Source organism: Rhinoraja longicauda, chromosome 22 (assembly GCF_053455715.1).
Source record: "Rhinoraja longicauda isolate Sanriku21f chromosome 22, sRhiLon1.1, whole genome shotgun sequence".
NCBI lineage: Eukaryota > Metazoa > Chordata > Chondrichthyes > Rajiformes > Arhynchobatidae > Rhinoraja > Rhinoraja longicauda.
Window position 1 is genome coordinate 1,026,289 of NC_135974.1, and position 24,747 is coordinate 1,051,035.

Sequence of the window (24,747 nt, forward strand, 5' to 3'; positions counted from 1 at the left end):
TATTGTCATATGTACCAATTAAGGTGCAGTGATATTCCATACAGCCATACTAAAATAAAGCAACAAGACATCTACATAAAAGTTAACATAAACATCCAACTCAGCGGATTCCCCACATTCCTCACTGTGATGGAAGGCAATAAAGTCTAATCTTCTTCCCTCATTCTTCTCTGCGGTCGGGGCAGTCGAATTATCCATCGTGGTGATCGAAGCTCCCGCAGCCGGCGGAAGAAGCTCCTGTGATTGGGGCGGTCGATGCTCCTGCGGCTGGAGCTCCCAAAGTCGGTCTCTAACCAGAGACCACGAGCTCCACGATGTTAACGTCCGCAGGCTCCCGCGGTTGGAGCTCAGAGGTCGATCCCTGGCAAAGGGATCGCCAGCTCCGCGATGGTAAGTCCGCAGGCTCCCGCGGCTGGAGCTCCCGAAGTCGGTCTCTAACCAGAGACCGCGAGCTCCACGATGGTAAGTCCGCAGGCTCCCGTGGCTGGAGCTCCCGAAGTCGGTCTCTAGCAGCGGCTTCCAGCTCCTCGATGTTAGGCCGCAATGCGGACGGAGATACGATACGGAAAAAAAATTGCATCTCCGTCGAGGTAAGAGATTTTTTTAAAGTCCCCCCCCCCCACATAAAACAAGCTAAAGAACCCTAAAGACATACATTTAAACATACTAAAGAAACAACAGAGAAGGGACAGACAGACTGTGGGCGAGGCAGCCATTGCTGGCGCCACCCAATGGTGTCAAGGGTTATGGGAAGGCAGAGATCAGCCAATGATTGAATGGCGGAGTGGACTCGATGGGCCGAATGGCCGAATTCGACTCCGATAACTTTTGAACTTGACACAATCTTTCCCCTGCAGGAGGCACTGAGCCCAATTGCAATGATTAATCCAGGAACAAATAATCCCAAGGAGGACTGATGACCACGCTTCCCCTTTATTAACAGAAAGAGGAGGATACGGACGCACAAAGGGCCTGAAGGTGACTGTGGGCCATCGCCGTGGTAACCCGGGCAAGCGAGCTCTCTGCAGGCCACCGTGTCTCAGTACCAGTTGGTGCAGGCCACCATGAAGGCCATGTCGTCAACAGTCTCGTTGGCCATGTGTGTCTGGGGAACGGTGGCACCGTCCGCTGGCTCGGACTGGCTGGGCTGCGGTGCTGCCCCCTCGCCCTCTCCTGCAGTCTCCTCTCTCGGGGTTACTTGGCTGGGCTCGTTGCTCTGCTCACCGCTCATTGCTGGGGAAGGAAATCAGGTCGGGCGTTAGATAGGGTTGCCAACTGTCCCATATTAGCCGGGACATCCCGTATTTTGGGCTACATTAGTTTGTCCCATATGGGACCGCCCTTGTCCCGTATTAGTAGGGTTGCCAACTTCCTCACTCCCAAATACAGGACAAAGGGTGACGTCACCGCCCCACGCTCCACGTGACCTCACCCAGCCAGCGGCCACGTGCTCCCGCTCTATAAATGGCGGCCACCCACTCCGGGAGGCGGGTTGCGGAACACGTGGCCGCTGGCTGGGTGATGTGGGGCGGTGACGTTACCCTTTGTCCCGTATTTGGGAGTGAGGTAGTTGGCAACCCTAGCGTGAAGACCCCTTGACAATGCCGCAGCCTCCTCCCTGACCGCCTCTGCAGGCCCCACACACTCCCACATTACCGACACTGTTAATCTTGTCCTCGTCAATCTTTAGGACGTCAGGTTGAGAGAAGTGAATGGCCTGGAATTGAATTGAATAAGTTTTATTAGCCTTGTAGTCAGGAAGAGCCGTAGTGGTGGGTGACTCCATCGTCCGAGGGACGGACAGAAGATTCTGTGGCAGCAGGAGGGACTTGAGGATGGTCTGTTGCCTCCCTGGTGCCAGGGTTCAGCACATCACGGACCGGCTTCAGAAAATCCTAGTGAGGGAAGGCGATCAACCTGAAGTCGTTGTGCACGTGGGCACGAATGACGCCGGGCAGAAGAGGAAGGAGGTGCTACAGCGGGAGTTTAGAGAGTTGGGAAAAACACTGAGAAGTAGGACGTCGAAGGTGGTTATCTCTGGACTGCTACCGGTACCTCGTGCTGGTGAGGCCAGGAACAGAGAGATAGAGGGTATGAATTTATGGCTGAGGGGATGGTGCAGAGAGCAGGGATTTAGATTTCTGGACCACTGGGATCTCTTCTGGGCTAGGGGTGACTTGTACAAAAGGGACGGGTTACATCTTAACAGCAGGGGGACAAACATTCTGGCAGGCAGGTTTGCTAGTGTGACACCTGTGGCTTTAAACTAAGTAGTGGGGGGGAGGGGTTAACAAATTGTGAATATGAAGATGAGGTAAAAGGGAATATAGGAGATATTGCAAAAGACTCTCGGAAGAATGGGAACAGAAGTTCTAGAGGGGAAAAGAGATTAAGGGCAGGGCCATTTGTGACCGATGTGAGAGGGGAGGTAAATACAGAAGTTAAAATGTTGTACTTAAATGCACGTAGTATAAAAAATAAAGTGGATGAGCTTGAGGCTCAGTTAGTCATGGGCAAGTATGATGTTGTAGGGATCACTGAGACATGGCTACAAGAGGACCAGGGCTGGGAACTGAATATTCAGGGGTACACAACGTATAGAAAAGACTGACAGGTGGGCAGAGGGGGTGGGGTCGCTCTGATGGTAAGGAATGATATTCATTCCCTTGCAAGGGGTGACATAGAATCAGGAGATGTTGAATCAGTATGGATAGAAATGAGGAATTGTAAGGGTAAAAAGACCCTAATGGGAGTTATCTATAGGCCCCCAAACAGTAGCCTCGACATAGGGTGCAAGTTGAATCAGGAGATAAAATTGGCATGTCACAAATGTAATGCTACGGTGGTTATGGGAGATTTCAACATGCAGGTAGACTGGGAAAATCAGGTTGGAAGTGGACCCCAGGAAAGAGAGTTTGTAGAGTGCCTTCGAAATGGATTCTTAGAACAGCTTGTACTGGAGCCTACCAGGGAGAAGGCAATTCTGGATTTAGTGTTGTGTAATGATCCTGATCTGATAAGGGGACTAGAGGTAAAAGAGCCATTAGGAGGCAGTGATCACAACGTGATAAGTTTTACTCTGCAAATGGAAAGGCAGAAGGGAAAATCGGAAGTGTCAGTATTACAGTATAGCAAAGGGGATTACAGAGGCATGAGGCAGGAGCTGGCCAAAATTGACTGGAAGGAGGCCCTAGCAGGGAAGACGGTAGAACAGCAATGGCAGGTATTCCTGGGAATAATGCAGAGGTTGCAGGATCAATTTATCCCAAAGAGGCGGAAAGACTCTAAGGGGAGTAAGAGACACCTGTGGCTGACAAGGGAAGTCAGGGACAGCATAAAAATTAAGGAGAGGAAGTATAACATAGCAAAGAAGAGTGGGAAGACAGAGGATTGGGACTCTTTTAAAGAGCAACAAAAGTTAACTAAAAAGTCAATACGGGGAGAAAAGATGAGGTACGAGGGTAAACTAGCCAATAATATAAAGGAGGATAGCAAAAGTTTTTTAGGTACGTGAAGAGGAAAAAAATAGTCAAGGCAAATGTGGGTCCCTTGAAGACAGAAGCAGGGGAATTTATTATGGGGAACAAAGAAATGGCAGACGAGTGAAACCGTTACTTTGGATCTGTCTTCACTGAGGAAGATACACACAATCTCCCAAATGTTCTAGGGGCCGGAGAACCTAGGGTGATGGGGGAACTGAAGGAAATCCACATTAGGCAGGAAATGGTTTATGGTAGACTGATGGGACTGAAGGCTGATAAATCCCCAGGGCCTGATGGTCTGCATCCCAGAGTACTTAAGGAGGTGGCTCTAGAAATAGTGGAAGCATTGGAGATCATTTTTCAATGTTCTATAGATTCAGAATCAGTTCCTGTGGATTGGAGGATAGCAAATGTTATCCCACTTTTTAAGAAAGGAGGGAGAGCGAAAACGGGTAATTATAGACCAGTTAGTCTGACATCAGTGGTGGGGAAGATGCTGGAGTCAATTATAAAAGACGAAATTGCTGAGCATTTGGATAGCAGTAACAGGATCATTCCGAGTCAGCATGGATTTACGAAGGGGAAATCATGCTTGACAAATCTACTGGAATTTTTTGAGGATGTAACTAGGAAAATTGACAAGGGAGAGTCAGTGGATGTGGTGTACCTCGACTTTCAGAAAGCCTTCGACAAGGTCCCACATAGGAGATTAGTGGGCAAAATTAGAGCACATGGTATTGGGGGTAGGGTACTGACATGGATAGAAAATTGGTTGACAGACAGAAAGCAAAGAGTGGGGATAAATGGGTCCCTTTCGGAATGGCAGGCAGTGACCAGTGGGGTACCGCAAGGTTCGGTGCTGGGACCCCAGCTATTTACGATATACATTAATGACTTAGATGAAGGGATTAAAAGTACCATTAGCAAATTTGCATATGATACTAAGCTGGGGGGTAGTGTGAATTGTGAGGAAGATGCAATAAGGCTGCAGGGTGACTTGGACAGGTTGTGTGAGTGGGCGGATACATGGCAGATACATGGCAGATGCAGTTTAATGTAGATAAGTGTGAGGTTATTCACTTTGGAAGTAAGAATAGAAAGGCAGATTATTATCAGAATGGTGTCAAGTTAGGAAGAGGGGATGTTCAACGAGATCTGGGTGTCCTAGTGCATCAGTCACTGAAAGGAAGCATGCAGGTACAGCAGGCAGTGAAGAAAGCCAATGGAATGTTGGCCTTCATAACAAGAGGAGTTGAGTATAGGAGCAAAGAGGTCTGTCGGGACTGTCGTATGTTGAAAGGCTGGAGCAATTAGGCTTGTATACACTGGAATTTAGAAGGATGAGGGGGGATCTTATTGAAACATATAAGATAATTAGGGGATTGGACACATTAGAGGCAGGAAACATGTTCCCAATGTTGGGGGAGTCCAGAACAAGGGGCCACAGTTTAAGAATAAGGGGTAGGCCATTTAGAACGGAGATGAGGAAGAACTTTTTCAGTCAGAGAGTGGTGAAGGTGTGGAATTCTCTGCCTCAGAAGGCAGTGGAGGCCAGTTCGTTGGATGCTTTCAAGAGAGAGCTGGATAGAGCTCTTAAGGATAGCGGAGTGAGGGGGTATGGGGAGAAGGCAGGAACGGGGTACTGATTGAGAGTGATCAGCCATGATCGCATTGAATGGCGGTGCTGGCTCGAAGGGCTGAATGGCCTCCTCCTGCACCTATTGTCTATTGTACACATACAAGGAATGTGCCTTGGTGCTTTGCTCACAGATAACAACACGACATACAGTAAACAATTAAGGAAAAAAACACTATAATTTAAACATGTGAAGAATGAAATAAAATACCAGAGAACAAGGAGGCTCTCGCCCCATTCTCCTCATGAAGGCAGGCGTGACCCCTCGCTCGGACTGAGGCCGCCACTGCTCTGCTGTTGAAGAGGTTTGCAGCCTTGCCTTGGTGTGGCCGAGGCCTACTCACAGTGGGGCTGGTGGGGGCTGGTGTGGGGCTGGTGTGGGCCTGGTGGGGGCTGGTGTGGGGCTGGTGTGGGCCTGGTGGGGGGCTGGTGTGGGCTTGGTGGGGGCCTGGTGGGGGCTGGTGGGGGCCTGGTGGGGCTTGGTGGGGACCTGGTGGGGCCTGGTGGGGCCTGGTGTGGGCCTGGAACCCTCTGCCAGGGGTTACAACAGCGGCGGGTAAGAGGCTTTTAGACCGACAGTAGAAACAAGGAATCGCAGATGCTGGTTAACACACAAAAGGACAGAGTGTTGGAGTAACGCATCTGTGGAGGACGTAAACCAGCATCTGCAGTCCCTTCCTCTATATTGAGTGTAAGTCGGCATCGTGTTCAGCACGGATACTACGGGCCGAAGGGCCTGTCCCCACGGTCTCCGCTCCTCACCTGTACCTGCCGGCGGCCACCCGGACCCCGTAATCCCTTCAGCACCGGGCGGCCGGACAGGTCCCGCGGTGCACTTCCGGCGTCAAGATGGCGGCGGTGAAAGCGCTCAATGCAGCAGCGGCGGCGCCGGACGTGACGTCGCGGGCGGAAGCTGCGTGGCCGAGGAGCACGTTGCCCCGACCCTGGGAGAGCGAGGCCCGGACCCAGAGCCTGGTACCCCCACAACCCCAGGCCCAGACCCGCGCACCAGGCCCCTGGTACCCCCACAACCCGCCCCTGGTACCCCCACAACCCCAGGCCCAGACCCGCGCACCAGGCCCCTGGTACCCCCACAACCCACCCCTGGTACCCCCACAACCCGCCCCTGGTACCCCCACAACCCGCCCCTGGTACCCCCACAACCCCAGACCCGCGCACCAGGCCCCTGGTACCCCCACAACCCGGTACCCCCACAACCCCAGGCCCAGACCCGCGCACCAGGCCCCTGGTACCCCCACAACCCACCCCTGGTACCCCCACAACCCCAGGCCCAGAACCCGCGCACCCAGACCCCGTGCCTAGACCCGGACCCCGGCCTGAGCTTGACCACCGACCCCCAGACCCCTTGGCCTTGCTCTCACCATGGCCGTCCGCGCCTCCTTCGAGAACAACAACGAGATCGGCTGCTTCGCCAAACTGACCAACGCCTACTGCCTGGTGGCGATCGGCGGCTCCGAGAACTTCTACGGGTGAGGGCGGGAGGGGGTTGGCGGGGCTGCTGATGGGTGGGCGGCGGCGAGGGGGGCAGAGGGTTTGTGGCGGTGGTGGGGTAGGGTGAGTAGAGGGGAGCAGATGGGGAGGGGAGGTGGCGGGGCCCGCGGGGTGGGGGTAGGGAGGGTTTATTGGGGGGGGTGGATGTGAGGGGTTAAGGTGGTGAGGTGAGGGGGTGGGGGAGGGTTTACAGGGGGAGGGTTTTTGGGAGTGGAGGGGGTGGGCAATGTTGTGGGCAGAAGATCATGGAGGGCTGGGTGAGGGCCACTCGGGCAGGTGAGACCTCGCCGTGTGTTGCTGCCACTGGTTCTCCCAACAGTCTCCTTGAGGACTCCGACCTGAGTTGGCACCTGGAACATAATTAGGGGAATGGACACATTAGAGGCAGGAAACATGTTCCCAATGTTGGGGGAGTCCAGAACAAGGGGCCACAGTTTAAGAATAAGGGGTAGGCCATTTAGAACGGAGATGAGGAAGAACTTTTTCAGTCAGAGAGTGGTGAAGGTGTGGAATTCTCTGCCTCAGAAGGCAGTGGAGGCCAGTTCGTTGGATGCTTTCAAGAGAGAGCTGGATAGAGCTCTTAAGGATAGCGGAGTGAGGGGGTATGGGGAGAAGGCAGGAACGGGGTACTGATTGAGAGTGATCAGCCATGATCGCATTGAATGGCGGTGCTGGCTCGAAGGGCTGAATGGCCTACTCCTGCACCTATTGTCTATTGTCTATTGTCTACAGTAGATGAGGTTGGAGGAGGTGCAGGTGAACCTGATGAGGTTGGAGGAGGTGCAAGTGAACCTAGATGAACATAGGAACGGCAGATGCTGTAGTCGTGAACAAATCACAAAGTACTGGAGGATTTCGGCAGGTCAGGCAGTATCATATCATATCATATATCTACAGCCGGAAACAGGCCTTTTCGGCCCTCCAAGTCCGTGCCGCCCAGTGATCCCCGTACATTAACACTATCCTACACCCACTAGGGACAATTTTTACATTTACCCAGCCAATTAACCTACATACCTGTACGTCTTTGGAGTGTGGGAGGAAACCGAAGATCTCGGAGAAAACCCACGCAGGTCACGGGGAGAACGTACAAACTCCTTACAGTGCAGCACCCGTAGTCAGGATCGAACCTGTGTCTCCGGCGCTGCATTCGCTGTAAAGCAGCAACTCTACCGCTGCGCTACCGTGCCGCGGAGGGAAATGCAAGCAACATTTTGGGTTGGGGCACTTCTTCAGGCAGGTGGGGGAGTTGTGTTTTTGATTGGGCAGAACATCAAGCTGGTACAGAGAGGGTATTCCCAGGGGCTTGCCCAGTGAGGCAGTGTGGTTGGAACATTAGAATGGCTGTGCGTGCAGGTTGCAACGTATCCTCGTTCACCGCTAAATCAAAGCTGGCTGGTAAAGAGCTAGAAGTGGGTCTAAAAAAATCCTGCTAACACCAAGTGATAAACATTCTGCTCACACAAAGCGATAAACTTGACTTGACTTGGGTTAGCAGTGGACTAGTTTTGTTTATTATTACCACATGTACCAAGTTACAGTGAAAATATCTTTTGTTGTCTACTATCCAGTCAGTGGGAAGTCTAGGAAAAAAATTACAGATGCTCTTTAAAATTGAAGGTAGACACAAAATGCTGGAGTAACTCAGCAGGTCAGGCAGCATCTCTGGAGAGAAGGAATGGGTGATGTTTTGGGTCGAGACCCTTCTTCAGACTGATGTATCCATCCATTGTCAGAGTGAGGCTCAGCACAAATTGGAGGAACAGCATCTCATATTTTGCTTGGGCAGTTTACACCCCAGCGGTATCAACATTGACTTCTCCCACTTCAGGTAGTCCCCGCTTCCCCCTCTCTATCCCCTCCCCCTTCCCAGTTCTCCCACTAGTCTTCCTATCTCCGACTACATCCTATCTTTGTACTGCCCCCTCCCCTGACATCAGTCTGAAGAAGGGTCTCGACCCGAAACGTCACCCGTTCCTTCTCTTCTGAGATGCTGCCTGTCCCGCTGAGTTACTCCAGCATTTTGTGTCTGCAAGTGGAAAGTCCGTACATGATTGCAATCAAGCTGCCCACAGTAGCAGGATGCAGGATAAAGGGAATAACATTTAGTGCAAGATTAAGTCCAGTGAAGTTCACTTAAAGAGTCCAAGGGTCTCCAATGAGCTGGATGGGAGGTCAGGACTGCTCACGAGTTGGTGATAGCATGATTCAGTTGTCACTTTAAAAAAGGAGGGAGAGGGAAAGAGGGAATTATAGACCAGTTAGCCTTGAATCAGTAGTGGGGAGGATGCTGGAGTCGATTATTAAAGCTGTTATAGCAGCGTATTTGGAAAGCAGTGACAGGATCGGTCAAAGTCAGCATGGATTTATGAAGGGGAAATTATGCTTGACTAATCTTCTGGAATTTTTTGAGGATGTAACAAGTAGAATGGACAAGGGAGAGCCAGTGGATGTGGTGTATCTGGACTTTCAAAAAGCCTTTGACAAGGTCCCACACAAGAGATAAGTGTGCACAATTAGAGCACATGGTATTGGGGGTTGGGTATTGACATGGATAGAGAACTGGCTGGCAGACAGGAAGCAAAGAGTAGGAATTAACGGGTCCTTTTCTGAATGGCAGGCAGTGACTATTGGGGTGCCGCAAGGCTCGGTGCTGGGACCCCAATTGTTTACAATATATATTAACGATTTAGATGAGGGAATTAAATGTAACATCTATAAGTTTGCGGATGACACAAAGCTGGGTGGCAGTGTGAGCTGCGAGGAGGATGCTATGAGGCTGCAGGGTGACTTGGACAGGTTGGGTGAGTGGGCAGATGCAGTATAATGTGGATAAATTTGAGGTTAACCACTTTGGTGGCAAGAACAGGAAGGCAGATTATTATCTGAACAGTGTAGGAAAGAACTGCAGATGCTGATTTAAATCAAAGGGAGACACAAAATGCTGGAGTAACTCAACGGGACAGGCAGCATCTCTGGAGAGAAGGAATGGGTGACATTTCGGGTCGAGGCCCTTCTTGAAGAAGTCTAAAGAAGGGTCTCGCCCCGAAATGTCACTCATTATCTGAATGGTGTCAGATTAGGAGAAGGGGAGGTGCAACGAGACCTGGGTATGCCTGTACATCAGTCACCGAAAGTAAGCATGCTGGTACAGCAGGCAGTGAAGAAAGCTAATGGCACGTTGGCCTTCATTGCGAGAGGATTTGAGTTGAGGAGCAAGGTGGTCCTACTGCAGTTGTACAGGGCACTGGTGAAACCGCACCTGGAGTATTGTGTGCAATTTTGGTCTCCTAATTTGAGGATGGACATTATTGCTATTGAGGGAGTGCAGCGTAGGTTCACCAGGTTAATTCCTGGGATGGCGGGACTGTCATATGATGAAAGAATGGGTCGACTGGGCTTGTATTCACTGGAATTTAGAAGGATGAAAGGGGATCTGATAGAAACATATAAAATTCTTAGACGATTGGACAGGGTAGGTGCAGGAAAAATGTTCCCAATGTTGGGAGAGTCCAGAACCAGGGGTCACAGTTTAAGAATAAGGAGTAGGCCATTTAGGACTGAGATGAGGAAAAATATTTTCACCCAGAGAGTTGTGAATCTGTGGAATTCTCTGCCACAGAAGGCAGTGGAGGCCAATTCACTGGACGTTTTCAAGAGAGAGTTAGATTTAGCTCTTCGGGCTAAGATAATCAAGGGATATGGGGGGAAAGCCGGAACGGGGTACAGATTTTGGATGATCAGCCATGATTATATTGAATGTCGGTGCTGGCTCGAAGGGACTAATCGCCTACTCCTGCACCTATTGTCTATGTTTCTATGACAGCTGGGAAGAAAATGTCCCTAAATCTGGAAGTCTGGTCTGGTGTGTGAGAATGGGACAGATAAAATACAGTGTAGAAAATTAGGTTGTACATTTAAGGAAAAGTATCATATTTTTTAAACATTGAGAAATGAATAAATATCAGCACACGGTTATGTGTTGGTTCATAAAACCCTGACAGTAAAACACAGGTGACTGAAGTGAAGGAGGTCAAACATTGGCCTTCATCAGTCCGAGTATTGAGTATAGAAGTTGGGAGGTCATATTGCAGTTGTATAAGAGGTTGGTGAGGCTGCATTTAGAGTATTGTGTTCAGTTCTGGGCACCATGTTATAGGAAAGATGTTGTCAAGCTGGAAAGGGTACAGAGAAGATTTACAAGGATGTTTCCAGGACTAGAGGGTGTGAGCTATAGGGAGAGGTTGAGTAGACTGGGTCTCTATTCCTTGGAGCACAGGAAGCTGAAGAGTGATCTTATAGAGGTGTATACAATCATGAGAGGAATAGATCGGGTAGATGCACAGAGTCTTTTACCCAGAGTAGGGGAATCAAGGACCAGAGGACATAGGTTTAAGGTGAAGGGGAAACGATTTAATAGGAATCTGAGGGGTACCTTTTTCACACAAAGTGTGGCGGGTGTATGGAACAAGCTGCCAGAGGAGGCAGTTGAGGCTGGGACTATCCCAACATTTAAGAAAATGCCAGACAGGTGCATGGATAGGACAGGTTTGGAGGGATATGGGCCAAACATAGGCAGGTGGGACGTGTAGCTGGGACATGTTGGCTAGTGTGTGTAAGCTGGGCTGAAGGGCCTGTTTCCACACTATCACTCTATGACTGAGGGAATGGGAACTGCCTTTTATTGAGCCAATGCAGAGCTGCTTCACTGGGTCAGGGATATGGAGAGAGTTTATTTCGCTGAGAAGACGTGAAGATTGGTCAATACTCCAAGTTCAGGAAAATAAGAGGTGATTGCAAAGAGACAAGCAAGGTTCAGAGAGGAGTCTTTTTTGGATGTGGACACAAAATGCTGGAGTAACTCAGCGGGTCAGGCAGCATCTCTGGAGCAAAGGAATGGGTAACGTTTCTGGTCGAGACCCTTCTTCAGACTGATGTCGGGAGGGGGCGGGTCGTGCCCAAGATGCTGCCTGTCCCGCTGAGTTACTCCAGCATTTTGTGCCTTCCTTCGATTTAAACCAGCATCTGCAGTCTTTTTTGGATGGGCTTTGCCCTTTTAAATATTTTTTTAAATCGGAGCAGGAGTGGTCCACTCGGCCCCTTGAGCTTGCCCTGCCTTTCAAGGCTGATCTAACCCACATCTCAACTCTTCTCTACCAGCTCCTCAGAGCCTCAATTATCCAATCTGTAAAACATTTAGCAACCTTCTCCTTCAATCTTTGCAGTCATCTAGTCTCTTTAGACTGTGGAGACATTGCTTGGATACGGCACTCAGCCCACCAAGTCTGCTGTGGCCAGCGATTACCCTGTACACTAGCACTATCCTACACACTACGGAAACTTACCATTAACACAAGCCAAATAACCTACATACCATACATCTTTGGAGTGTGGGAGGAAACTGGAGCACCTGGAGAAAACCCAGGCAGTTCTCAGGGAGAACGTGCAAACTCCGTGCATGCAGCACGTAGTCAGGATCGTACCTGGGTCTCTGGCGCTGTAAGGCTGCAACTGTGCCACCGTGCCGCCCGCCCGCCCTTACCATCCAAACTGTGCCACCATGCCGCCCGCCCGCCCTTACCATCCAAACTCCCCAGCACACACTTCATAGCAGCCTCTGTGCCAGTGAGCAGCCAGCAGATGCCTGGCTTTCCTGCAATCTGACAAGAGATTTTGGACGGACCATTGACTATTATCTCCCTCAGTGAGACCAAGTTCCCCACAGTTGCCTCAGGGGCTCAGCGGCTGAGCGTTTGTATGTGTGTAGCTGACAGTGACATTTTCCCTGGTGGGTGTCCACGTGTGTAGTGTGTCCGTGCCTGTCGTGGGTGTGTTTATTGGGCAGTGGGCGTGGTGCTGGGGTCTGCCGGCTGAGTCCAGGCATTGCAGAGCTGAGTGGCAGGTCGTTGGTGCATGGCATGGAGCTTCGTGCCACGCTGGGGCAGAGGGGCGTGTGGGCCTTGGCAAGCAGCCACACGCCTGCTAAGGGCAAACGCACCATCACCTTGTTCAACCAGCAGAGGCAAAGGATTTGTTTGTGCTGCTTTGGGGCAACTCCTAGAGTGAACGAGGATCTCAAGGTATAAGATGCTGGAGGCACTCAGCAGGTCAGACAGCATCTGATCACAGCCGATGTTTCGGGGTGAAGACCCTTCATCAGGTTCTGATGTACACAAGAGAACAGGAGCAGGAGTAGGCCACTCGGCCCATCCAGTCTGCTGTTCAATATGATCACGGCTGATCTGCCCCATACGTCAACTCCTCTTCCCACATTCCCAGAGACCCCTGTCTTACAAAACATGTCTCCACCTTAAATGCTTTTCATGGATCGGCTCCATAGTTCAGTTTATTGTCACGTGTACCAAGGTACCGTGAAAAGCTTTTGTTGGGGCTATCCAGTCAGCAAAAATCAATACATGATTACAATCAAGCACTTTACAGTGTACGGGTACATGACAAGGAAATAACATTTAGTACAAGGTAAAGCCAGCAAAGTCCGATCAAGGATAGTCCGAGGGTCACCAATGAGGTAGATAGTAGTTCAGCACTGCTCTCTGGTTGTGGTAGGATGGTTCAGTTGCCTGATAACAGCTGGGAAGAAACTGTCTCTGAATCTGAAGGTGTGCATTTTCACACTTCTATCCCTTTTGCCTGATGGGAGAGGGGTGACGAGGGAGTGGCCAGGGTGAGACTGGTCCTTGGTGATGCTGCTGGCCTTGCCGAGGCAGCGTGAGGTGTAAATGGGAGGGTAGTTCCAAAGAAAGTTCTTCCAAATGTGATGCATTAATTTGATTTGATTTTCTCGGGTGCTGCTAGATCTGCTCATTTCTGATTTTGTATCAAACTTGAAGGATCTGCAGTTATTTTGATTTCCATCAATAGTGTTTTACGACTGAGCAGAGCCTTGTAGAGGGGTGCAATGTTTGGGTGGAGGGCTGATGTCATCTGGCGTCGAGGAGCCAGATGGTATTGTGATCAATGTCGGCACAACAGGGGCAAATGCAACAGACCGGTTCCCAGAGACCAGGCGACAGTGGCAGTGATGAGAGGTGAAAGCGGAGTACAGCACAGCCGGGTCCTCTCCTGAGGCCTTCGTGGTGCTGACCCAGGCCCCAGCCACGGGCTCACCGCCGCTCCCACCACCCACCCAGCCACCCGCGCCCCAGCCACGGGCTCACCGCCGCTCCCACCAGCCACCCGCACCCCAGCCACGAGCTCACCGCCGCTCCCACCACCCACCCAGCCACCCGCGCCCCAGCCACGGGCTCACTGCCGCTCCCACCACCCGCGTGGCGCCGGACGGGCTAAGACCCGGCTTCTCGCAGCCATCCGAGAGGCACCGCGACTACGGCGCCTCGTGAAAAGCTGCGTGCCCGCACAAAGCCTGGTGTGTCGTGAACAAGGTGTGTTGTGAAGTCCTCTGTCGTGGGTGTGTGTGGGTGCTGTGTTGTGGGTGTGTGTGGGTGCTGTGTTGTGGGTGGGGTGCAGGGTGCTGAGGTGTGTGTGTGGGTCCAGGGTGCTTTGGTGTGTGTGGGTGCAGTTTCTGGGCTGTTTGACAGTGTAAGTGGGGTGCGGTGGGTGCTGTGGTGTGTGGGTTCAGGGTGCTGTATTTGTGGGTGCTGTGGTATGGGTGGGTGGGGTTCAGGGTGCTGTGGTGCGGGTGCAGTCTCTGGGCTGTGTGATGGTGTAAGTGGGGTGCTGTGGGTGTGTGGGTTCAGGATGCTGTGGTGTGGGTGGGTGTGTGTGGGTTCGCTGTGGTGTGGGTGGGTGGGTGCTGTGGGTGTGTGTGGGTTCAGGGTGCTGTGGTGTGGGTGGGTGGGTGTGTGGGATCGCTGTGGTGTGTTGTGTGGGTTCAGGGTGCTGTGGTGTAGGTGTGGGTTCAGGGTGCGGTGGGTGCTGGGGTGTGGGTGTGTGGGTTCAGGGTGCTGTGGTGTGGGTGTGTGTGGGTTCAGGGTGCTGTGGTGTGGGTGTGTGTGGGTTCAGGGTGGTGTGGGTGGGCTCAGGGTGCTGTGGTGTGGGTGTGGGTGGGTTCAGGGTGCGATGGTTTTGTTTGCGCACTGTTCGCGGCTGCATCACTCTCACCATCTTGTGCCCTGGGGTGGGGGTTAAAATGGCCGTGTGTAGCTGTAGACTGCCACTGAGCCTCTGGTCACTGCGTGCCACCACTCTGGTGCCCAGACATGGCGCACTGCCGTCATGGCCCCGTGAGTGTCTGCTGCTGCCCTGCTCCAACCCCATGGCAGGCCATGCTCTGGTCTCTAAGCAACCTGTCACTGCAGTCCTGGTGACCACCACATGCAACGCCAGCACTGCCACGGGCTATCACACGCGTGCATCAAATGCCTCTGCTGCAAGCATGGATTGAGTGAGATAGGGGAGTGCAATGTGGTACGTCTCCCTGCAACACTACCGCCAGGCCAGGGCCTGCACCCTCACTCAGTGGCTGCACGACAGACTGCAAACCCACCACCCCCCCCCCCCAGCTGCACATCTCTCAGTCAATCACTACTCATTGGATTAATTTAATATTTATATCCTGAATGAATTTGACTTAATGAACCATGAATGTTTGCATAAGAAAGACTGCAGATGCTGGTACAAATCGAAGGTATTTATTCACAAAATGCTGGAGTAACTCAGCAGGTCAGGCAGCATCTCAGGAGAGAAGGAATGGGTGACGTTTCGGGTCGAGACCCTTCTTCAGACTGAATGTTTGTATATTTTGTGTGAACATCAGCAGCTCTGTGAAGTTGGGAATATTTACCGGATACACTTTCATTTGCCAGGCCACACGATGCAGTATGGGGGGGAACGGCAGGCAGCTGCAGTCATCATCTTTAGTGGTGTCCACGCTCACGGCGATGGTGGGTGTGCGTGTAGATTACTGCTTGTAGTTCTGCAGAGAGGAGTTGGTGAATGGGCTGAGAAATGGCAAATGGAGTTTAATCTAGACACATGTTTAGTTTAGTTTAGAGATACAGTGCGGAAACAGGCCCTTCGGCCCACCGGGTCTGTGCTGACCAGCGATCCCCGTACATTAACACGATCCTACACACACTAGGGACAATTTTCACATTTACCAAGCCAATTAACCTACAAATCTGTACGTCTTTGGAGTGTGGGAGGAAACCGAAGATCTCGCAGAAAACCCACGCAGGTCACGGGGAGAACGTACAAACTCCGTACAGACAGCACCCGTAGTCGGGATAGAACCCGGGTCTCCGGCGCTGCATTCGCTGCAGGGCAGCAACTCTACCGTAGCCCAAGGTGATGTGAGATGATGTGTTTGGGCAGCACTGATGAGGCTGGGACATAGACTGCATGGTGACATCAAGGGGAGGGTTGAGAAACAAAAGCACTGTAGAGCACTTCAATAAATTGTTGTAGCTTCCCACACAGATAGCTGGACAACATGAGTCAGAAGAAGTGTCCTGGTCAGTGCATTCCCTCCCCAGACGCTGCCTGACACACTGAGTCCTTGTGCTATGTGTTGTCCTTCATCACCACTGTTAGGGAGAGGGGGCTTTACGAGTCAGGGCATTGAATACAGAAGCTGGGGTTAGACACACAAATCTCCAGTAACTCAGCGGCTCAGCAGCATCTCTGGAGAAAGGGAACAGGTGATGTTTGGCTCGAGACCTCTCCTCAGACTGAGTCAGGAGGAAGGGAAACGAGAGATATAGACAGTGATATAGAGAGATACAGAACAATGAATGAAAGATATGCACAATAGTAACGATGATAAAGGAAACGCCACTGTTAGCTGTGAGAGAGGTGAAAACGAGTTACAGACAATGAGACTCAACAAGACAACTGAAGTTAGTGTAACAGGTGGGGAGGGATGGACAGAGGGGGATGCAAGGGTTACTTGGTTAGAGAAAGCAATGTTGGGGGAAGGTGCTGGCTCTGCTCACAGTACAGCAAGGCTGATGTGCACAGATACAGCAGCGAGGCTTTCATTCTTCCAGTTCACAGCGGTGCACATGAGTCAGCGCTGGGCACGTGGCAGGGTGCAGGGACGTTCACAGTGATGTGTGTGACACAGCTCTGGGCACGTGGCAGGGTGCAGGGTCGTTCACAGTGATGTGTGTGACACAGCTCTGGGCACGTGGCAGGGTGCAGGGCCGTTCACAGTGGTGTGTGTGACACAGCTCTGGGCATGTGGCAGGGTGCAGGGCCGTTCACAGTGGTGTGTGTGACACAGCTCTGGGCATGCGGCAGGGTGCAGGGCCGTTCACGGTGTGCGTGTGTCAGCTCTGGGCATGCGGCAGGGTGCAGGGCCGTTCACAGTGGTGTGCGTGTGACACAGCTCTGGGCACGTGGCAGGGTGCAGGGCCGTTCACAGTGCATGTGGCAAGGTGCAGGGCCGTTCACGGTGTGCATGTGTCAGCTCTGGGCATGCGGCAGGGTGCAGGGCCGTTCACAGTGATGTGTGTGACACAGCTCTGGGCACGTGGCAGGGTGCAGGGTCATTCACAGTGATGTGTGTGACACAGCTCTGGGCATGTGGCAGGGTGCAGGGCCATTCACAGTGCATGTGGCAGGGTGCAGGGCCATTCACAGTGCATGTGGCAGGGTGCAGGGCCGTTCACGGTGTGCGTGTGTCAGCTCTGGGCACGTGACAGGGTGCAGGGCCGTTCACAGTGGTGTGCGTGTGACACAGCTCTGGGCATGCGGCAGGGTGCAGGGCCGTTCACAGTGGTGTGCGTGTGACACAGCTCTGGGCACGTGGCAGGGTGCAGGGCCGTTCACAGTGGTGTGCGTGTGACACAGCTCTGGGCATGCGGCAGGGTGCAGGGCAGTTCCACTGCGATGGAGCAGGGACTGGTTGAAGTATATAATGGCCACACACAGGGAGGGCTGTAGATATATTTCCCCAGGTAGAGTAGATAAAACCAGAGGCAGACACAAAATGCTGGAGTAACTCAGCGGGTCAGGCAGCATCTCGGGAGAGAAGGAATGGGTGACGTTTCAGATTGAGACCCTTTTTCAGACTGATGTCAGGGGAAGGGGTGGGACATTGCACAAATGCATTTGGCCGCTCACTGACAGTGCTGCAGTGCGTGCAGGCAACACGCTGACTGCCCAGGTGAGACGGCTGTTTGTTAGGGTGGGGGGAGTGTCGCGGACGGGTGGGTGTCCACTGGTCCGTGTGCTCGGTTGTTCGGGCATCCTGCTTCCATTCGGTGCGATGCCTTGCCTCCATTGCCCAAGCAGTGCTGACTGGGGCAGACTGACCCTGGTTAGTGTTGGAAGGAACTGCAGATACTGGTTTAATCCGAAGATAGACACAAACGGCTGGAGTAACTCAGCAGGACAGGCAGCATCCTTAGAGAAGAGGAATGGGGGATATTTGGGGTCGAGACCCTGAAGGAGGAGTCTCGATCTGAACCATCGCTGACTGGGATTGTGGTCAGAGTGAGATCGGGCCAGCGTGCTGAGAGTGGCCGCTAATCTGCTGTGCTCTGCTTGCAGTGTCTTTGAAGGGGAGTTATCAGAAACTATTCCCGTGGTGCACGCCTCCATCGCGGGATGCCGGATCATCGGGAGGATGTGCGTCGGTGAGTTTAAACACAGATGGTTGTGTGGCTGCGTTTATCAGTGTACTCATGGGGTTATACAGCAGGAGACAAGACCATTGGCCACTGTGGCTTTGCTGCCCGTACGCACCTGCGTCCAAATACATACCACTGCCCAGCACTTGGCCTCAGCCTCCCACACCAGGGCACAATACGGGCATGGTGTGACAACACAACCCCCCCGCTACCTCACCCCCGCTACCTCACCCTCCCATCCCCCCACTCCCTCACCCTCCCGTCCCCCCACTCCCTCACCCTCCCATCCCCCCCGCTCCCTCACCCCCGCTCCCTCACCCTCCCATCCCCCCACTCCCTCACCCTCCCGTCCCCCCACTCCCTCACCCTCCTGTCCCCCCGCTCCCTCACCCTCCCGTCCCCCCGCTCCCTCACCCTCCCGTCCCCCCACTCCCCACCCTCCCGTCCCCCCGCTCCCTCACCCCCGCTCCCTCACCCTCCCGTCCCCCCACTCCCCACCCTCCCGTCCCCCCGCTCCCTCACCCTCGCTCCCTCACCCTCCCGTCTCCCCACTCCCTCACCCTCCCGTCCCCCCGCTCCCTCACCCTCCCGTCCCCCCGCTCCCTCACCCTCCCGTCCCCCCGCTCCCTCACCCTCCCGTCCCCCCGCTCCCTCACCCTCCCGTCCCCCCGCTCCCTCACCCTCCCTCACCCCCGCTCCCTCACCCTCCCGTCCCCCCGCTCCCTCACCCCCGCTCCCTCACCCTCCCGTCCCCCCGCTCCCTCACCCTCCCGTCCCCCCGCTCCCTCACCCCCGCTCCCTCACCCTCCCGTCCCCCCGCTCCCTCACCCCCGCTCCCTCACCCTCCCGTCCCCCCGCTCCCTCACCCCCGCTCCCTCACCCTCCCGTCCCCCCGCTCCCTCACCCTCCCGTCCCCCCGCTCCCTCACCCCCTGCTCCCTCACCCTCCCGTCCCCCCGCTCCCTCACCCCCGCTCCCTCACCCTCCCGTCTCCCCACTCCCTCACCCTCCCGTCCCCCCGCCCTCCCGTCTCCCCACTCCCTCACCCTCCCGTCCCCCCGCTCCCTCACCCCCGCTCCATCACCCTCCCGTCCCCCCGCTCCCTCACCCCCGCTCCCTCACCCTCCCGTCCCCCCGCCCTCCCGTCCCCCCGCTCCCTCACCCCCGCTCCCTCACCCCCCGCTCCCTCACCCTCCCGTCCCCCCGCTCCCTCACCCCCCGCTCCCTCACCCTCCTGTCCCCCCGCTCCCTCACCCTCCCGTCCCCCCACTCGCTCACCACTCCCCACTCCCTCACCCCCCCCGCTCCCCACCCCACCCCCCACTCCCTCACCACCTCCCCGCTCCCTCACCCCACATGCCCCCTCACCCACCCCCCCGCCCCCTCACCCACCCCCCCCGCTCCCTCACTCACCCCCCCGCTCCCTCACCACCCCCCCACTCCCTCACCACCCCCCACTCCCTCACCCACCCCCCCGCTCCCTCACCCCACATGCCCCCTCACCCCACATGCCCCCTCACCACCCCCCGCTCTGTCACCCCCCCTCACTCCCAACCCCCCCCCACTCCCTCCACTGACACACTCACCGGCCAATAATCCCTGAATGATCCCTGTTTCCCCATCGAATTAAAGGAACAGAGCAGCTCCAGTCCAGTCACGTGCACAGAGGTTGCCGAGATCTTCAAGGCTGAGTGGTCACTCTCACGCCTCCCACCCACCCGGGACAGACCCTGTGGATTTCCCCACCTCCCCGCTCTTCAAGAGACCCAACACCACCACCACCACGTGCTGTCAACCCGCCCTTGCACATCAGTGTGGCCCACTGGTCACTGCCCCTAATGCTGTGCACTGATGCTGAGTATTTGTTAGGTGCCCTGCCTCTCACTCCAAACACAAATCCACTCCTTTATCCTTCAATCATCCAACCCACTTATTTGTACAGAATGTGTGAAGGCCTTGGGAATGTCTGCAATCAGGCTCAGCACCTCCGGCCCCGCTAATGCCCTGCTTGAGTTCTTCACAGCTTTCTTTATCGACTCTGCCTGATTTCATCCTTCTAAGCCTTGTGTACACCCCAGCAACCCTCTCCCTCACCCTCCCTCACCTCACCCTCACCCCCCTCACCCTCCCCCCCTCACACTCACCACCCCCCCTCACCCTCAGCCCCCCTCACCCTCACCCTCACCACCCCTCACCCTCACCACCCCTCACCCACACCCTCACCACCCCTCCTCACCCTCACCACCCTCACCCTCACCTCACCCCCCTCACCTCACCCCACCCTCAACCCCCTCACCCTCACCTCACCCCCCCTCACCTCACTCACCCTCACCCCCCCTCACCCTCACCCCCCTCACCCTCACCCCCCTCACCTTCACCCCCCTCACCTCACTCACCCTCACCCCCCCTCACCCTCACCCCCCTCACCCCCACCCTCACCCCCCCTCACCCTCACCCCCTCACCTCACTCACCCTCACCCCCACTCACCCTCACCCCCACCCTCATAGAGAACAGTGTGACAGGAAAGAGAGGCCAGATAGCACAGAGGATAACCTGTGAGCAAAAGAGTGTAGTGTGTGCAGTTAAATGTCAGCAGTGTAACTAACTGTACATTGGCGAAACAGGCAACAGCCTGAGAGTCAGACTGACAGGACACATCAGCAACATCACGAGGGGAGACCAGTCCGTCATGGGATCCACTCCATCGAGATTATGGGTCTAGAAACAAACATGAATTGGTCAACTGGGGAGAGGGCAGAGAGGGCATGGATAAAAGCGTTACCTACGCACGAGCCAGATGGTCTGAACCTATCATGAACTCATCACAACCTGATCCCTGTGATCCGGCCCAGTCCCGGCGATCCGGCCCGGTCCCGGTAAACCAGGAAAACGGCTCTCCTCCGCTCAAATCTTCCTTTTATGTAAAGGATTCTTGAAAGGTTTTTGTTCCTCTGCTCGTCTTTCCTGGAGTTTAATTCCTCTGGTCAGGCTGCAGTGCAGGGGCTGGACGTGCAGCTGTTCTGACATTGACTGAGCGTTTGCTCGGCCTGCTGCCACAGCATCATCAGCAGCTGATAGCAGTATCCCCACCCATACAAAGCTGCCCTGGGGCAGGGGGATCCTTGCCCACCCTCTCCCTGCCCACCCTCTCCCTGCCCACCCTCTCCCTGCCCACCGTCTCCCTGCCCACCCTATCCCTTGCCCACCCTCTCCCTGCCCACCCTATCCCTTGCCCACCCTCTCCCTGCCCACCCTATCCTTGCCCACCCTACTCCCTGCCCACCCTCTCCCTGCCCACCCTCTCCCTGCCCACCCTCTCCCTGCCCACCCTCTCCCTTGCCCACCCTCTCCCTGCCCACCCTATCCCTGCCAACCCTCTCCCTTGCCCACCCTCTCCTTGCCCACCCTCTCCCTGCCCACCCTATCCCTTGCCCACCCTCTCCCTGCCCACCCTATCCTTGCCCACCCTATCCTTGCCCACCCTACTCCCTGCCCACCCTCTCCCTGCCCACCCTCTCCCTGCCCACCCTCTCCCTTGCCCACCCTCTCCCTGCCCACCCTCTCCTTGCCCACCCTCTCCTTGCCCACCCTCTCCCTTGCCCACCCTCTCCTTGCCCACCCTCTCCTTGCCCACCCTCTCCTTGCCCACCCTCTCCTTGCCCACCCTCTCCTTGCCCACCCTCTCCCTTGCCCACCCTCTCCCTTGCCCACCCTCTCCTTGCCCACCCTCTCCTTGCCCACCCTCTCCCTTGCCCACCCTCTCCCTTGCCCACCCTCTCCCTGCCCACCCTCTCCTTGCCCACCCTCTCCTTGCCCACCCTCTCCCTGCCCACCCTCTCCCTGCCCACCCTCTCCCTTGCCCACCCTCTCCCTTGCCCACCCTCTCCCTGCCCACCCTATCCCTGCCCACCCTCTCCCTTGCCCACCCTCTCCCTGCCCACCCTCTCCCTGCCCACCCTCTCCTTGCCCACCCTCTCCCTGCCCACCCTCTCCCTGGGGGTGAGGTTACTGCATCCCCTCCCCTGTGCTCTCTCTCATTACATGATGGGAATGCTGAACATGTCTGAGATTCTCCGCCCTGGTTTGCAATGCAGTTGTGTACATAGCCAAAGTGTGCAGCCATCTCCTGCAAAAGCAGTCTGCTTTACAATGAAGAAGGGTCTCGACCCGAAACGTCGCCCATTCCTTATCTCCCGAGATGCTGCCTGACCCGCTGAGTTACTCCAGCATTTTGTGAATAAATACATGCTTTACAATGATATTTCTGGCTGCACTGTTGTCCAAAGTTAAAGAAAGAAAGCAGAAGAATCTGGAGCGGTATGTTTGAGGTGATGTATAAAACAGAACCAGCACACTCTCAAACTAACTCAATTGGAAAAGGAGAAGTGTGGTCAGAGTTTAGAGTTTGTTTTTAGTTTAGAGATACAGCGCGCAAACAGACCCTTTCAGCCCGCCGACCAGCGATCCCCACACACTAACACTATCCTACACACACTAGGGACAATGTTTACATTTACCAAGCCAATTAGCCTACATACCTGCACGTCTTTGGAGTGTGGGAGGAAACCGAAGATATCGGAGAAAACCCACACGATCACGGGGAGAACGTACAAACTCCGTACAGACAGCACCCATAGTCGGGATGGAACCCGGGTCTCCGGCGTTGCATTCGCTGTAAGGCAGCAACTCTACCGCTGTGCTGCTGAGTGTGGAATGGTCTCAGCTCCATCTCCCGGCCCTGTCTCCACACCTCTGCACTACACCACCTCACTAAACACTGACCGACCGACCACAGGGCTGACATTCTGCATGGATCCGTATTTGAATCTTCTGATTCATCTGTGCTTGTGAAATTGGTATATGGTTGTGAACAGCACAGGTAAGAGGCCCTTCTCCCAGCCACCCCCAGCTGCTGTTTACTCTCCACTCCAACCTCCTCCCAACTTCCTAACTCTATCATCAGAGACACAGGAGACTGCAAATACAAGACACAAAGTCTGGGAGTTGAAAGCGTTACAGTGATAGTTTTAAATATTTATCACTGCAGTCTTGCTCAGAACCCACGTTTAACGTGAAGGGAGTAAAATGCTCACTTTGGTGCCGAGACCATTGCAGGATCTGGCCGTTGCGTTAGTGTGAGTGGTGTTGGTTTATCAGGAGATCGCCCTCTGGAGGGGTGGAGGGGAAGTCCGCCTGCCCCTGAAGGGCCAGCCGGCCGGTCTCCTTGCTGCTGTTATCATTGTGTTGTGGGGATGCTGCATGGGTGCTGATGTCATGTGTGGTGTTGATTGCCACAGGTAACCGGCATGGGCTGCTGGTGCCCAACAACACGACTGACCAGGAGCTGCAGCACCTGCGCAACTGTCTGCCCGACCCTGTGGCCATCCAGCGCGTGGAGGAGCGGCTGTCTGCGCTCGGCAACGTCATCGCCTGCAACGACTACGTGGCCCTGGTGCACCCCGACCTCGACAGGGTAGGTCTTCTCTCTGCCCGCATCGCCCGGCGGAGGGCATGTTGCAGGGGACCTGCACAGTGCTGGGCACTGCTGTCTGTGGGCACTGCTGTGTGTGTGGGCACTGCTGTCTGTAGTCAGTACCGTGTGTGTGTGTGTGGGCAGTGCCATGTGTGTGTGTGGGCAGTGCCATGTGTGTGAGCAGTGCCGTGTGTGTGTGGGCAGTGCCGTGTGTGTGGGCAGTGCCATGTGTGTGTGTGTGGGCAGTGCCGTGTGTGTGTGTGGGCAGTGCCGTGTGTGTGTGTGTGTGGGCAGTGCCGTGTGTGTGTGTGGGCAGTGCCGTGTGTGTGTGGGCAGTGCCGTGTGTGTGTGGGCAGTGCCGTGTGTGTGTGGGCAGTGCCGTGTGTGTGTGGGCAGTGCCGTGTGTGTGTGGGCAGTGCCGTGTGTGTGTGTGGGCAGTGCCGTGTGTGTGTGTGGGCAGTGCCGTGTGTGTGTGTGTGTGTGGGCAGTGCCGTGTGTGTGTGTGGGCAGTGCCGTGTGTGTGGGCAGTGCCGTGTGTGTGTGGGCAGTGCCGTGTGTGTGTGTGGGCAGTGCCGGCTCTGGGCACCGTTGGCCCTGGGTATCATTACCCTTGGAGCTGCCGGACCTGGGCAGGGTGTATGTGCCCTCTGCCCGCTGTGGTCACGGTGTACTGATGGAGCAGGGACCTGCAGGATGTTGGCAGGCTGTGCTGAGTTATGACCACCTACCTAATACGCTGTTGGTCCTCCGTGTGCCACCAAAACAGCGCCGAGCCACCGAGGCACGGACTCTACACGACCCCTGAAGCTGTCCTGTCCTGTGGTATTTGGCACCAAAACATTAGCAGCAGATCCTTTAGCAGCACCCCACAAGCCTTGCCGTTTCACAGATGCTCTGACCCAGTCGTCTGGCCAGAACAAGTTGGCCCTTGTTAAAGTCACTCAGGTCTTTACTCCTGCCCATTTCTCCTGCATCCAACACATCAACTTCAAGAACTGACTGTTCACTTGCTGCCTAATATATCCCACCCCTTGACAGGTGCCATTGTAACAAGATAATCAATGTTATTCACTTTGCCTGTCAGTGGTC

The 24,747-nt window shown here is 54.7% G+C and overlaps 1 protein-coding gene and 1 long non-coding RNA gene across 4 annotated transcripts in view; one reads left to right on the forward strand and one right to left on the reverse strand.

Moving 5' to 3' along the window:
- Positions 1–5,968, reverse strand: LOC144604611 (uncharacterized). 3 transcript variants are annotated; one of them, XR_013548751.1, is made up of 3 exons: positions 5,330–5,502; positions 1,657–1,717; positions 1–1,233 (listed from the first exon to the last, which is right to left on the reverse strand). It is a non-coding gene; the product is annotated as an uncharacterized LOC144604611 (long non-coding RNA). The 3 variants fall into 3 exon arrangements; XR_013548752.1 differs by lacking the exons at positions 1,657–1,717; positions 5,330–5,502 and adding an exon at positions 5,881–5,968; XR_013548753.1 differs by lacking the exon at positions 1,657–1,717 and having other exon boundaries at positions 5,330–5,509.
- A 51-nt stretch (positions 5,969–6,019) lies between these two features.
- Positions 6,020–24,747, forward strand: part of eif6 (eukaryotic translation initiation factor 6) — a 19,676-nt gene continuing 948 nt past the window's right edge. Inside the window, exons 1-3 of the mRNA XM_078418554.1 lie at positions 6,020–6,608; positions 18,106–18,191; positions 23,483–23,658. Of these exons, the coding sequence (XP_078274680.1) occupies positions 6,502–6,608; positions 18,106–18,191; positions 23,483–23,658 (369 nt within the window). The 5' untranslated portion in view covers positions 6,020–6,501. The remainder of the gene's footprint in view (positions 6,609–18,105; positions 18,192–23,482; positions 23,659–24,747) is intronic.